Genomic DNA, 16,396 nt, shown 5'->3' on the forward strand with positions numbered 1-16,396 from the left:
TGCGCCTAACTATGGATAACACTCGTGTCGTTCATAAATTTAAAGTGAGCCGTTTAAAAAACAAATCCCCCCTCGTGCAGTGTGTGCCAGTGATGACAATAACCAATCTCAGACCTATATCGTTTCTTGTACCAGGCTGTAAACATGTTTATTTATGCTAGCAGTTCCTGTTTCTTGGACACTAATTAATCCAACTTAACTGTATAGCACCTTTCATACAATCACACAGCCCAAAGTCTTGAATACATATGAATAAACAGGGAGAAAATAAAAGCACCAACATTTTGTAATAGAGAGTTCTTTCTTTGTAGTAGAGTAAAAATGTAACCGAACATTATGTGAAATGTGAAAGTATAAATAGTAGAATGAAGCAGCCTACATTGGTAAAACGCAGAGACTAAGTTGGCATTGAGGTCCCGACCACTTCCTGTGGGCATGATAGCGCTCATTCCTTCAACGCCATGTGTAGCAGTGCCAGAGTGTAGGTGGGCAGACGAGGTCAGCCTGTTGCAATGCCCTGCCTGTTTATTACCACAGAAATTGAAGTTACATAAAAGGCTAAACTTGAGTTACAGTTGTGCTATTGACTCTTAAAAATAAAATGCCCTTACTATATCATCAGCCATTAGGGAAACATGCCGTGTTAAAGTGCTGTCTATAACTACAACACAGCAGTCAGTATGTCCTCCTCCTGAGTTTCGATTCGAGATGCGGAATGGTTTGTTTTGTGTTGACCAGAGAAGGTCAGGTGGTTTTGGACGCCTCTCAGTTTGCCCGGCTGATGTACATTTTCATGCTGTTTGAATTGATTTGTATACATTTGTAACCCCTATTTAGTGGTTGCGTAACTTCCTGTGTCTTCTTGTCTTTCAGGTACTGGAGAAAGTGGCAAGAGCACCTTCATCAAACAGATGAGAATAATCCATGGATCGGGCTACACAGATGAGGATAAGAAGGGCTTCACCAAGCTGGTCTACCAGAACATCTTCACCTCAATGCAGGCCATGATTCGTGCAACTGAGAACCTCAATATCCCGTACAAGTACGAACAGAACAAGGTGCGTACTGTCGAGTGTCCTCAATTCAAGACAACAAGTAAGCGGCGGGGCCTGGACGCACATCTCTAGGCGATTTGAACTAGTGCAGTATGTCTGCACCCTTAGGCTCTCCTGTAAATAAAAAAAATCCTCAAGGCAAAAAAATTAAACTTTTAAAGAAGTTGCCAACACTGAGAGGCATGATGTTCCCAAATGAGTCACGAAGAATTCAGCCATCACCACTCATTCTTTAAGATTTAGAGGCAATCTCTCATAATTTCCACTCATGATTTTCATTTTTCCTCCTCAGGTATTATCTTTCTCATGTGGTTGTTAAAGTCTGTTTTTGTGCTCTGTGCTCTTTTGCTCTCCTAGAATAACGCCCAGGTGGTGCGTGAGGTGGACGTGGAGAAGATTTCATCATTCGATCAGCCGTACATTAGTGCGATAAAGATGCTCTGGACTGACCCTGGCATACAGGAGGCCTATGATCGCAGGAGAGAGTACCAACTCTCTGACTCAACCAAATAGTATGTCTACTCCAGTAGCATGAGTGATGATTTACTTGATGTATAAGAGTGGAGAAGCAATAATACTGTCTCTCTGTGACCCACAAGATATCTCATATAATGTGATGAACTTAGAAGGCGTATTGTGTAAAGTACTCACATTTCATGTACATAGAATATAAACATGAAGTGACCCTGTCAGAAAAAAAGTGACATAATTGCTGTTAGTGAAGATTTCAGCAGATCCATTTGAGCAACAGCTGACATGGTTAAACCATTTAATCAGACATGAATGGATCTTACCTGACAATGTAAATGAAACTAATGTGCGATGAAAACTCATATTGTCCTTTTTAATGACTGAACTATGTGAAATTCCTTAAATTCCCATCCCTAGAATTTACTTATATTATCTGATTTAATAGTAGAGCCAACAGTATTGAAATCTAAGACGCATTAAAAGGTTGCCACGTGTTGAAAGATGGGTTTGGGCAGATAGTAGAGTCGGGTACAGGGTTTAGGGGTTAGGGTAAATGTAAACGATGTTTGCAGGTTTATAAACGACTGCTAATAATATCAGAGCTAATTCCATCCTGCATTTATCTGTTTGAGTCTAACGAGGCTCCTTAGAAGGTTGAGGACAGAAAAAAAATCATTCTTATGCATATGTAGAAATGACTTTTTTTGAGCTGCTACTGAGTATATGAAGATTTATTTAGATGATGGCTCTCAAATGGTTGTTAATAGTTTGGGTCATTACAATGTACATGTGCACGTTGGGACTGCTGGTTTGCCTACTTGTCATATGTTCCTTCCCCCTCCACAGTTACCTTAGCGATTTAGAACGAATATCAACGAGCGGGTACGTACCCACTCAGCAGGATGTGCTGCGAGTCCGAGTGCCCACCACCGGCATCATTGAGTACCCATTTGACCTGGAGAATATAATCTTCAGGTACTGGTGTCAAGTGCAGCTGCTGATGTTGCTGGTTGGCTCGCTGCGTGACAGTTGGTCAATCAGTTGAAACCGTCGATGCTGCTATATCTGCATCTCCCCCTGCTCTGCACAGCAGGGCCCAGCACTTTAAAACATCCATGATGGTACACTCTCAAAGCCTGGACTCGAGAGCAGGACACAGCCCTCCTATTCATACTTTGGGGGGGGGGGGGGGGAGGCGATTAAAGATGGCCTCTTCAGTGCTAAATCCTCTTTCTGTAGTCAAGCAAAAAGTCCCTGCATAAGTTAAAGTGCACACTGAGAGCTTTAAAATCGAGGAATGGTGTGTCTTTGGGAGCTGCCATCAAGGATGAAGCTAACTTTCTAAGAGAAACTTTGGGGCTAAAGGTACAAACCATCACCTAAACCCCTCATAACTCTTGGGAACGGCTTTCTGTGGTCTCATCTGGACTGTTCCACTTGCTTTTGGCAGGGGTGTGCTGTATCTGCTGTTATGCTTCACTTTCTCTTTCCTCCCTCTCTCTGTCTTTTGTTGTTCTTCCTGTTTTCTAGCTATCTAAGCGATCTGGATCGTATCGCTGAATCGTCCTATCTGCCAACCCAACAGGACGTGCTTAGGGTTCGAATCCCAACCACTGGGATCATAGAATACCCCTTCGACTTGCAAAGCATCATTTTCAGGTAGAAGAAGAACCACACAGCTTTTACTAACTCCACTTGAATCACCCCTTCAGTGTTTAGTTCATATTTCAAAAATCTAACCAGTAATCGTAAGTCTGAGATAACATGCTTGTACTTCACACTACAACATGTTTTATGTCCCCATTTGTCCAACCATGTCTCAGTCCTTTCTGTGATCTTCACTATATTTAATGTGAAACATTCATGAACATGCTACCACAGCTGAGAGGCACTTCATTAATAGAAAATGATTCAGAAAGTTTGTTGTGATCCTTAAGATTTAGGTCCTGGTTGATTCAGGGACACAGATGGTTTCCATGGTAACGGTGTGTGTGCAGTTACATTTTTCACAGGAAACACAGAAATAAAACAGAAAACCATAGAGAGTATGCTCTCACTGCGACCAAACACATCATGTTTACAAACGGAAGCCAGTCAATAATAGAGATTTTTATTTTTTTTTAGGAGCAGTGATGTGATAAGAGAGGAGTTTTCTAACAATAACATCACAAAATGACAGAAGCTGGCCCGCTGATGAGTTGGACATGTGGAGACTTGTCACCAGGTCCTCTGTAGATCTTATATAACTGCTCTCTGTGGCTGCTCATTTTTGTTGCATTAGTCACTTTGCAGAAATTGATAATCATCCTCTGAAAAACAGGCAGGAAGATGATCATGCTGTTTAATAATGACTCAATATAGTCACAAGTGAAAAAGGAAATGAACAGTAACCTGCCAAATACTGCAGAGTTACATACAAGCATCATTTCCTGTAGGCGGGTTGAAAATAGCAAGCAGTCTGAATCCAGTGATGGAGTCTTTCACTTACATGGGAAACTCAACGTTCACTTTATTCTTAAAGCACCTTTTTATATACATAAGCATGCAGCTCAACGTTCTCTAATAGGGGACAGAGAATAATGTATAGATTCAAAAATATAAAACACAAATTGAAGTGATAAAAGACTAGAACGAGAAAATCATTTTAAAAAGACCTGGTGATAATAATGGAATACTACAGTAAAAAGATTATGACAATAATTAACTAAAATTAATAGAAATTAGTAAAAAGTAGAACAAACCAAAGAAGTACACAATATAAAAACAATCATAAAAGAGTGAACCAAGGCAGTCGGGAAATACTCCAGATTAAAAACCAGATCAAAAAAAATATTCAAATACAAAATTGAGGATCAATTACTGAATTTAAAGGTTTTTAATGGCTTCTGCAGAAGAAAAAATCAGGCGACAAATAGTATCATGGATAGGTTCAGGGTTTTGGGATTCAATTTCTTGCAATGTTAGTGAGAAAAAATACCCTGCCATTAGCTATGTACATCTTCACTGTCATAGTTCATGGCTTATTCTGTCTCTTGTAATAATTGAGCTTCAGGTTTGCGATTGTAAGCATCCCATAATGTGCAGAAAAAGCCTCACAGTTAATCTGTAGAATAGGTGATAATGAAAACTATTTCAGGTACTCTACATGAATCTGTGTTATCACTGAAATCCAGTCAGTTAATTGGCACAGAATGACCGTGTGCATGAGCATTTAATTTATAAAACATTCAACATTTCTCACAGGCAGTGCTTTTATGTAATAGTCCCTCCTAGTTTATTATTCCTAGGCTCTGTTCTTGGCAAAGAGACAGTCTTGGAACCCTCCACCAATACACAGAGCAGCTTCCCCTCCTCCTCCTCCTCTTGAAAAAAAAACAGAGAAGATTTGGAGTTAGAGATAGATCCAGGGAACAAGAACGATTACAGAAGAGTGCAAATCGATAGGAAGCCATCATGTCAGCCCCCTCCTACGCTTGGCAGGGCTAGAAATAACTGCTTGCAGTGAGGTTGTGCTGAAGAGTTTCCCAGCAGCCTTGCTGCAGCTACCTGATAGGCTCTCTGCTGTTTGGCTCTGCTGCTGGAGGTGAATCACTGCATGCTCTCAATGACATCAGCTTTGTGTTTGGAGAGCAAAAATACATACATGAAATGGTTAAAATACGAGGGGTCAAGTTATATTGAAAGAAAAGGGAATTTATCTGATGTGAAGGAGACTTATTTTATGGATTTTCCATCGATTACAGTCGTCATCCCTCCTGGCAGACTCACTCACCGAGTGAACTCATCTTTGTAATCATGTGATCAAGGGTTCACCGTCTAGCTTTGAATGTTATTGTCTTAATAGTGAGACGTACAATGACTTAAATTTTGAATACAGCAACACTTCAGTTCAGAGTCTGAAGATGTATCTTCTTCTATAAGAGATAATAACTGAATTTTAGCCATTCTTCTCGTGTTAGCTAGAAGCAATAGGTTTCCAGTCAGATATAATCTTACTTTGCCCCTTCTTAGTTTGAACCCCAATGAGAAAGAAACTCAAGTCAAACCAAAATATGGAAAATGAAAAATGGTTAATCAAAGAATCAAACTTTTCTGTAATATCCATTTTCTCTCTTTGACTTCCCATGTCTTTAATCTTCCATTTCTCTCTCATCTGGTTACCTTCCTCGTCTTCATTGCTCTCTTCACATGTCTCACATTAGCACCTTTTTATATCTACTTTAAAACGACTCTTCCTGCATGAACTCTTCAGATGCATACACTTTCTGTTTAATTTACTGTCGGGAAGTTCTGCTCTGTCCTCTCTGTGATTCTCTGTGCACATTCTCCGTTCATGTTTCTTCTGTTGTCTCTGTGATAAAGTGTGGATGCATGAAACACACATTAGACATTGTTTTGAATTAGTAATAGCTAAGCCATACTTAATAGTTAGGAGATGTTTGCAAGATGAATGTGTCTTTGTCGAATATTAAGAATATTTAATACATTTAAAATAATAATCTGAATGTGTGCTTACCAGCTTGTTTGAAGTTTAAACAAGCGAACGATCAATCCAGAAACACAAAGTGAGAGATTTGGAGCTAATTCTACATCTTCTCTTTTGGGATATCTTCCGCCCTCTGTTTGATCGTCTTCTATCTGATCTGCCTATTAGGATGGTGGATGTGGGGGGTCAGAGGTCAGAGAGGAGGAAGTGGATTCACTGCTTTGAGAATGTCACCTCCATCATGTTTCTGGTGGCGCTCAGCGAGTACGACCAAGTCCTGGTGGAGTCAGACAACGAGGTGAGACAAAGACGCAGGGGTGATTTTCTGAACTGTCGAGTGCATACACTAAGATGTTATCTCATTTTCTCTAGTTTGTAAGCTGATTAATTTGCTTCTGTAATTTGGCTTTTAAAATAGCTTTATAAGCATACTGGTAATTATTCTTCATTTGGACTGGTATGATATACTGCTGACACTTAAAAAGAAAATCAACTTTGAACGAATTAAGAATATGACACGGTAATGTTCGAAGACATTCTAACCCCACCCGACACTGCACAGACACAAAACATTTCCATTACTTCATTTTTCTTTAGAAATAATGAGCTTAAAAGCAACACCCTGTTGACATTCAAAACTACTTATTTTTAAAAATATAATTCACCAGAATCACAAGTCTCTTAACTTTATCAGGATCGAGTGCAGCGCTCTATTTATTCACAATATTAGCTGCTGATGAGAACATGCGTTTGGAGAGTATAGACGTTCCTGCTACACACAAATATTTTGGGCTTTGTAGCGATCCTGTGTCTCTCCACCAAAGCAGTGGGCTGCTGTCTGCAGAGGGACAAGACTCGTTTAAGTTTGCATCACCTGAAATTACACCGTTGCTTTTGCCACAACAATACTGAATACATTTACTGAGGTCAAGAGTGCATTAAAATGGTCAAGTTACGCTGAGAGCGCCCTCTGCTGGCTCAAACTTTAAACAGCCTGATGCGCTGATGGACTGTACATTTTAAATTTGAACGGCTTATCACGGTTCGGATGTGAACTTTCTCCGCAAGGTTTTTGAATAAAAGATGACAGCTCTAGTTTGAAATGACCTAAAAAAGACACTGCAGACATCTTAGATGGTGGACAAAGAGACAGTCTGACTTTAATGACAGTTTTTTTTCCATTATATCAATGCTACATGTAACTGGACGTATTCACAGTATCAACCGACGAGTGGATAGATACTGGCGATCAGAAAAAGAAATGAAACAGCTTCATTACCTGCACAATGATCGCTCCCTGAGGTTGGTTTTTCAAAACATTTCCTGCTGCGTTCCAAAATCAGCTTGAACCTGACTTCACATGGAGATTTTACTCTGGGGCTGTCAGGGAAAAGTCTGGAGAAAGGCTGGGTGGAAAATGTGGCTGATTTTGTTCATCCATGCAGCTGGCCCTGAAAATGTGGTTAAATAATGAGGAGTTGCCTTCATGAAATCACGCGTGTGATCTGTTATTCCTAGTAAACGACTTCAGAGAATGAGTTCCCAACTCTTCATTTTCCATCAGCTTTATACAGTGCCCAAGGACTTTGATTTAGTTTTGCAGTGTGCAGCTTTAATATTTCCCTCCATTTTCACCACTCTGAACTTAGATTGACCAATGAGCTAGAGCGCTGAAGGGCAGACAGACAAAGGTAGTACCAAACTGATGAACCAAGTGGAGAATATAGCTGCTTAGAGATCCCTGAGAAGTTGATGTTGACCAAAACCGAGCTAAAAGCTAAACAAATATTGGATTGCCATTGGTCAGGGTTAGGGTTCGCTTGCAAATGAAAGTTCACATTTTTGTGTGTTAGCTAGATCTCTAAATGAGCAACTGTTGACTTACAATTTCACATTGAAAAATCAAAAAGACACGGTGGGGTGGGTGCTGGATCCAAAAAGAAAAGAGTAGTTTTAAAGAAGCAAAAATAAAAGATCTGCACACCAAGGAGCTGTCGTTTGAAGGATTTATTAACAAGGGACGTTTCGAGCCACAGAGACCTTTTCTCTCATGTATGTGGTCGACTCTGACTCTGCTCAGCGAGAATTATGGCCAATAAAACTAATGTGATCAGCCGCTGCATTGCCCTCTGTTCCCCTCCTGACAACAAACCCTTTCTTTGACCTGGTCATATGACTACCGGGTTTCATAAACCAGACCAGCTGCCAGCTCGTCTCACTGTTGGCTGTGGAGCTGTGGTGATGTACAGCAGATATATACTTTACCAGGGTCAATGTTTTTCCAATAGGAGTGTCCTAGCTACGCACATATACACTGCTCATTGTCTTTAACTGGCCTGCTTAAATGTGGGACCTTATTGGACGCACAAAGACAGGAAGATGTTTTCATTTTCGCTTATTGCTTTTTATTTTGTTTTCCCCGACTCTCATGAGTACATGGTCACAGGTGGTAGGCGACAGGGACACTTCTGATGCTGTTATTGGGCTCTTTTTCTAAGCGGTGGACGGCTGAGACAAGATTTGTCAGCCGTCACAGTCTGCAGATATAATCCTTTATTGCTGACAGGTTGAGGACTGACACTTTGACCCTGTAGACCAGTCAGAGCCTGACCACATTGTTTTCAAAACCTCTTTGATTTCATCAGTGCCATCCGTTAAGATCTTCTATTTTGACTTTCCAAGAATAAACTGTGCAAGTGATTTTGGCAAGAAGTTGAGATCAGAAAGAAGAAGACAGAGCCGCTTACAGTTTTGAGCAGTTTACATAAGTAGGCCACACTTTAATGTGTGCTGGACAGTTTTCTTTGGAGGCTTATATCTGAACAAGCCTGAAGAAAACTCATTTTCTTAATGTGGTTGTCTTGAGTGATCCCTGACTACATCCCATCTACACAGTGCAGTGCAATGCTGCATTTAATATTGAACACCATCCACTGACAGTCCCTCACAATTATAAGTAGATAGTAGATGTTGGAGGCAGAACAGCCTTGGTTGATTAAAAAAATAAAACTCAAATCAGTGAACAGGGCTGGACTGGTAATCTGGCATATGGGGCATCTTTCTACGGCTGATATGATGTTATTTTTTTCTGTAAATGTTTATCACTGGCCCTCATAGCAGGGGCAGCAGCCCATTGGTTGTTTTTCTTTATAATGACCGTTAGCTGGCCCAATCACGCCTCCTACAGGGCTGTCTCCACAGATACTGGAAAATGTTTAAATCTGCTGTTCCTGCAGCATGGTCTGCTCGTGCAGTAGGCCTTCTCACTGCCAACTGTCATAAAGCCACAGGTGGAGAAGTGTGTGGTGGCACTGGCAGGCAGAGAGCAGGATGATCATGTGTGTGTCAGGGAACCTTCATCTGCATTGGAGCTAATGATGGTCTTGCATAGCATTGAGGGAATTAGTTCTGTATGCTATCATATCGTTACATTAGAAGGCTGAGGGTTCCCTTAAAGATATAGGCCTGTGAAATTGTGGTTTGAGGTTAAATCTGTTGCTCCTCTGTGCTTAAATGTATGCTGGGGATGGTTATAAAAGTGCTCTTATCACATTGTGAATAAACTCCATTACAACAACCTTAGTTAAAAACATGTGACTACTTAAAGTTGGGTATAGATACAGTAAAAGTTTCCCTTTCAGATTTTTACTATTATTCCAATATCACAGCCACATCATTGGGTTTTATTCCTCAAGATGTTTGAATGTGTTGACTGACAGGGCTGGAGTTGGAAAAAACCTCATTCAGAAGGTGTGTTATCATCCGAACTAAAGATAAATCCCTATATCAGCCTTTTATTTTTTGGGGTAATTATTCCCTCTATAATAACTATTTGTTTCACAGATCCCATACCTCTTACGTACAATACAAAGTATGGTAATACTACCACACAGAGACTTTTCACAAAATGACTGCACTTACTTTACTAACAGTCCATTGATCTCAGCTAAGCAACGCTAGAAATGTTGTAAAGGATATTATAAGAGAAAGTAACATATGAATGGATCTGCAAAACATACCTCCTGCTCTTTTAGTGTATATAGTGTATCTTTACAGTTCATTTTCAACAAGTTTATTCTACCGAAGGACTCACAGAGCAGGTGGAGAAGTCAAAGTAACTCTTGTCTTGCACCCAAAACTGAGGAGTTTCTCGGTATAGTCATTTAGCATTGAGCTATGTTTTCTAACCATCATCCAATAGGTGAAATACATACAGTACATGCTGTACATACAGGTTTAAACTATTATGAAAAACATTCCAGCTAAATGTAGCAAGTAAAGGCTACACATTCACTGACTCACAGTCTCTAATGTGACTGGTAGGAACTTATAGCAACACTTTGGCTCTATTTCAAACACACATCATCATGGTCTGTTCAGCGTTGGAGGGGCTAATATTAAACGTTTTAGTATTTTCCCTTATACAATTCCAATAAACTGAACCCTCTAAGCCTAGGTCAGACATCATACAACTTGTTTAATAATAAGGTTATACAGTGGAAAGTGAATGAAGCAGAGTTTAAATGTCTCTGAATTATCCTAACCTCGTGTTTTTGTTCTTTTAGAATCGTATGGAGGAGAGTAAAGCTCTGTTCAGGACCATCATCACATATCCCTGGTTCCAAAACTCCTCTGTAATCCTCTTCCTCAACAAGAAGGACCTGCTTGAGGAGAAGATCATGTATTCTCACCTGGTGGATTATTTCCCAGAGTTTGACGGTCAGATTACTTCTTTTTTTTTTCCTCTCCACTTTATGAGATATCTTAATTACAACAACAAAATAGAGATGTGGAATTTATTTATTAAACCATCCATACATGTTACAAACTGAGCCACACTTCGATCTTCAGTCACTGATAATAATTTAGGGCCCTAAATATTCTGAACGTCATACGAGCTGCTTTTTAACTAAACAGTGAAAGTATCTACAGATATCCTGAAAGTGTTGACGTTTATTATTTTCTTTCACTCCCAATGTCTGACTTTATCAAGGCAGGAACCTTTACCAACACTTTAAAGGATTTAATCTACCTTTTAGAATTTACAGTGACACCTCATGGTTAAAGTGCGGTACTACAATGTGTGCTGATACTTGAGTCAGTCTGTTTAGTTTCTGACCCTATAAAGAGTAGAATAGATAACAAAATAACTACATTCCACTCTAATGATAAATCACAATGGAACCATGTCGTCCAGAATCAACTTTTTGTTAAGTTGTCTTCAACCCATGCTGGCTGAAATGAAGTGGTAAAAAGTGTGAACTGATGCTAAAATTATGTTTGATAGTAGCTAAAATGAATGAACGTGTTCTTCCCTCAGGTCCCCAACGGGACGCCCAAGCGGGTCGGGAGTTCATTTTGAAGATGTTTGTGGACTTGAACCCTGACAGTGACAAGATCATCTACTCCCATTTCACGTGCGCCACCGACACGGAGAACATCCGCTTCGTCTTCGCCGCCGTCAAAGACACCATCCTGCAGCTCAACCTCAAAGAGTACAACCTGGTGTGAAGAGAGAAATACAAAGAGAGGAGGAGAGAGAGCAAGAAAGAGACCTGCAGTCCCAAACACACAATGCAGTCCACTTCTAGAAAACCCCCACACATGTGCATGAAACTTAGTGCTGCTCATTAAGTGTTGCTTCATACTTTACAAGAAAACACTATCCACGCTTTGTCCCTGCTTTCCACTTCGCTCCTTCTTTATCGGTTTTCTCATTTTCTTAAAAAAAAAAAAAAAAAAAAAAAATGGTGACCTCTTTGTGATTTTTAATTTTTGCTCCTCTTGTATAAAAACACACACGCGAAACACACTTGACTATGAAAACACTCCTTGCATTTGTCCCCCCCTCTCTTTGGGGTTTTGGGTCTGCTCCTCTTGGTTCCCATGTGACCTGAGGCATGGATCATATGTTCCCTTTCCAGTACACCACATTATCAGCAGTGCTTTGTGTGTTTGAGGTGGGTCGAGGGCCTTCTCTGGGAAGACTAAACTTTCATGGACAACGTGCTCTCTACCCTCCTTCTTATTTAACCTGTGCATTCTAAACACTACAGCATGAGACCACGAGGCCGGGCTGCAGACCCTGGACTCTGCTCATGTGCAAAGGGTAACTAATTATGATGATAGGTATATATATTATCAGGCAGCGTTGGAATACAGAGTGGTACTTGGTTCCCCTGGGTCTTGAATTGTTTATTTGATTTTGTTTGTTTGTTAATCTCGCCCCCCCCAAAATCAGAGCACAGAAGCTCTGTTGAATGTAAATAAAGTTTTCATGCTTCTCACACAGAGTGAGGGCTACACAGAGACCACTACATGTTCTCTGTAGACTTTCAAGATTTTCTGCTCTTCTTGCTTCTAAAACGGATCCTTCTTTTCCTCCAGTTACGATTGAAGATGATTACTAATGGAATGCCAACTCCAAAGAGAGTCGCAGTATGATGATCCATTCACATTGCCCCCTTTTGTTAAAAGTGTTCAAGTGCGTCCTAAAAAATCAACACTACCAGTATTGACCTACTGTATATCAACTCCCCAGTCATTTTGGACAACATTGCCAAATTAAAAAAAAACACATCCTTTGTGTCTGTTATTATAACTATGTTTGCCAGTATCCAGTTCATCCCTTATGTGGCGCAGATCATTACAAAGTATTTCTAAAAACTGGCTTGCCAAAATCAAGCGCAAGATCTTTCTCGCGTTGGATTATTCAGATGTCGATGGCATGACTGCGCGACCTGTGTGGCATTTATTCCTCTCGACTGACATCTGAATCCCACGCGTGCTCGTACTGTGATCTGTTTTCTTTGCTTTTTGATGGTGAGAGTAATCTTCCTGTGCACAACGTGCGAATGATGACACCAGATGAGTATGGTGCAATAGTCAGCTGTAGATGATACGAAGCTTTTACGCTGTCTGTTAGCCTGAAGTCATGAAGTTGGTCTTGATCATTGATATGGCTTCTCTCTGTATCAACGTTATTTTGCCATGTTATGTGGCCAACATTTGATAAACTGTAATGAATAGCGAGAGAGTAAATATTTCTTTTTTTTTTTTTTGTATGTCTTATTTATCAATCAGATCTACGTATTGTTGAGACATTAATGAGACTTCCTCTCTAGTTTTAGCTTCAAGTTTTTCCAACCGAGGAAACAGGAGGAGATTTTATACTGCTGTAAAATATCACAACTATTTTATGGACAGTGTGTTCTATCTTTCTAATGATACTTCATATATTTAGTTGTGCAGTTCTGTTTTGAAATGCTTGACGATGGAAGGTGCAGTTCCCATGTCAGGTTTTGTGCTTTATGCAAACAGGAAAATGAAAACAAGACAAAAAACTTAGTGGTTGAATATTTACTGTTCACGGATGCTTGCATTTTTTTGTAATTCTTGAGGATATGTGTTGGCTATTGGTACCAATCCCATATCGTGTGTCTTGCCTGATAGTTGTTTAAATATTCCATTAAGCTGAGAGTTAATAGATGGCTATTTTTGTCTTCACAATGTAATTCAGGTAAGTTTTTTTCATAACTTTTACATCACAAGGGCTACTACTAGCAGCTTTGGTAAAAATGAAAGGTCTCTGTGGACAACATGGAGCAAAAGGTGCAATTAATTAACAAGGGTGGGTGTGCTATGAATCAGAATGTGTTGACATCCAGTTGAGGGGAATGGTTGCAGGTTCAGTGAGGGAGGAATGCAGCAGTCCACAGATGCAGCCTACATGACATTTCCTGACTGGGGGAAGTCTGGTGGCTCTTTGTTCTCTTTTTCTTTTTGCCTTCAGAGGAGGAGAATGGCTCACATCAAAAGACGTTATGTTCACTTAACCATCCCACTATGAATCCTATGTGCCGACTTTCTTGACTCCCTCTGTGGGTTGTGTGTATTCGGCTTCTTTTCTCATTGCTAGTTATTTTCATGTTTGACTGTTTTGGAGTCAGAAAAGGGGAGTGCTTGGGAAATTCTATACTTTTGTGCAAATCAATCGTTCCAGCACAATGAGCTGGAAGGATCAAATAAAACCTAAAAGAAATAACAGAATGTGGTTAAACTAAAATGTTTGAGAGAAGAAGATAGGCCTGCACACTCGCTCAAATTTAAACCGACTAACTACCCCCTTTGATTTTTAACTGAAACCTTTTTTTGCGTGACAGCTCAAAGATTTGTTGGTTTTTCTGGCCCTGTGTATTGTTCTTAAGTCCCATGACCACGATGAGAAAAATCAAAAGGAACACATACTCGTGTGTTTAAGGTGTTTGAAACCCATCGTCTAATATGTTAAGAAGGAGGGATGTATTATCTAAAAGAGGTTCCACACTTTTTATGGGTTGAATCAAAATTTGAGTTGTTGCAAAGTGTCATTCCTTTTCATGGCTTGTATTGTTCAAATGTTACTCTTTGGTGCTTCAGCCGATGTTTAAAGGCCTTTTCTCGACCAGTTTGTCCCATGTGTGGGGTGATGCTCTCACACTAGCTTTCATAATTGTTTTTTGTGCAAACGTATCACTTTACAGCTAAGAGGTTTCCTATGTTGATATGTGAATGACTAGCCGAGTAATACAAGTGTTTGGTTCTGCTGTGGTGAAGGAACACTCAGTGGTGTCTACGTGTGTTTTAAAGTTTCGGTTTGGCTTTCAGGAAGCACCCTGCATTCCTTTGAACTGCGGCTTGCCACCTTAAGGGCAGGCATGTGGTCTCCTTCTGTATGTGGATAATACACACAGCAAAGGTGACCACTATGGGCATACTGCCATACATCTTAACAACCCTGTTTGCTCGCTTTTGTCCAGAATGATTTGCACCCGACAGCTGCCATACCAGCACAGAAAAAGTCACATGACTACACTACCAATGTTGAAAAGAAAAAGCAGAACTGGGTTTGTTATTGGTTTTGCATAGGACGCATTTAAGAGACTTCTTTTTTTTTTTTTTTTAGACAATCCCTCACGAAACTCTGTGCCAAACAAAACCAATCAGACAGAAAATAAATAAAAACTCAATTAGTTGTAATCTAACCCAGATCTTTCTGTTCACTCTTTTTCCTGATGATGTTTGTGTTCAGCCTCGGTATTAGTAAATGTATTAAATGATTTGCCAAGTGAAGGTACTGAACCAGCCAATATGACATGTTGTTTTTTATAGCAAAGTGAGTGAATGAATCTGCTTCATGCTGCATTTACATGTCTGCCATTCTCCACTCTCTTTTTTTTTTTCCTCCTCACTTCTTTGGACTGTGCATTCCTTCAATGGGTTAAAGGCACTCAAACCGTACCACTGCAATGAGCCTGCATTCATGCAAAGTTAGATGTCCGTTCAAGTGCGCTTGTTGGTACTCTGAAGTGTGTGTGTGAGTGTGTGTGTGTATGTATGTGTACACTTTTGATGGCTATTGCTTTTGCTTGAGATCCATTCTGATTAGAGGGATGGACATACAGTGATATTAAAAAGCTATCTTTGCATCTTTCTTCTTTTGTAAAGTTGAAACACCTTAACACCTGTATTTAGGACCACTTAAAACTTTTTTAAAAGAGTTCAAATAAACTTTGTGTAGTGGTGTACAAATTGAAAGTAATGTATTTTTGTTTTGATTTTTTTCTTTTTTTTTTTTAAGTATACCAAATGTAAATGATGTACAATGAGTGTGCCAACCCCCTTTCTTTGTAAAGCCAGATTCTTAACAAGTGCCAATGTTGTGAAAAATAAGAGGGCCTGTGAATTTCATGGTCCACTTTTTAAAACAAACACTCAAGTATGTGATTAATTAAAAAAAAAAAGGACAATTTCATTCTATATTTAAGATTAACGATGAACTGCTGTTTTTCAAGGTAAATGTCATTTTAATCGCATGTGTTTGTCAGGTTGGGGAGGGAGTGGGTGGGTTAGATACTGTATTCATGCAACACCCTCACGAAAGGGTCCTATGGTCGGCTATTGATTTACAGTATTTTAGCCATATTTCTATTTTCTATGTTTCATTTCAACCACTGTTGCCTGAACCTCATTCAAACATGAAATGATTTTCATAGCCTTCTCCTTTAAATGTTTTAAATTGGAATAAAATATGTTCCTATACTCTCTTATGGCATCCTTCTGACTGTTTTCTTTAATTTCTGGATTTAAAAAAATATACACATTTTTTAAAAGAATCTGATACGTGAAACTGTTTATCTGTTTTACATTTTTGCTTCAATTCCTCACCATTTCCGTACGTGTTAAAATATTTTTACTACTTACTGGTCTACAATTCTACAATTAATTTAGCAGACGCTTTTATCCAAAGCGACGTACATCAGAGAGCAAGTACAACACAAGCAAGGATCTAGAAGGTCTGCAGTAGGTGGTGATTAAATCCAGTACATTATAAAAGAATTAAAGG

General features: G+C 39.6%; 1 protein-coding gene across 2 annotated transcripts in view; it reads left to right on the top strand.

Annotated features, from left to right (window-relative positions):
• The window catches only part of LOC132959914 (guanine nucleotide-binding protein G(q) subunit alpha), a 36,628-nt gene extending 20,531 nt beyond the window's left edge, over nt 1-16,097 (top strand). Inside the window, exons 2-7 of one of the 2 annotated variants that reach the window (XM_061033144.1) lie at nt 874-1,058; nt 1,413-1,567; nt 2,373-2,501; nt 6,181-6,310; nt 10,578-10,731; nt 11,333-16,097. In XM_061033144.1, coding sequence (XP_060889127.1) covers nt 874-1,058; nt 1,413-1,567; nt 2,373-2,501; nt 6,181-6,310; nt 10,578-10,731; nt 11,333-11,523 — 944 coding nt within the window. In that variant the 3' untranslated portion in view covers nt 11,524-16,097. Of the gene's footprint in view, nt 1-873; nt 1,059-1,412; nt 1,568-2,372; nt 2,502-3,056; nt 3,186-6,180; nt 6,311-10,577; nt 10,732-11,332 lie in introns of both variants that reach the window. The other variant, XM_061033143.1, reaches the window with a different exon arrangement.
• Nucleotides 16,098-16,396: the final 299 nt, after the last annotated feature.

The sequence above is a fragment of the Labrus mixtus genome, chromosome 3, assembly GCF_963584025.1.
Source record: "Labrus mixtus chromosome 3, fLabMix1.1, whole genome shotgun sequence".
Taxonomy (NCBI): Eukaryota; Metazoa; Chordata; class Actinopteri; order Labriformes; family Labridae; genus Labrus; species Labrus mixtus.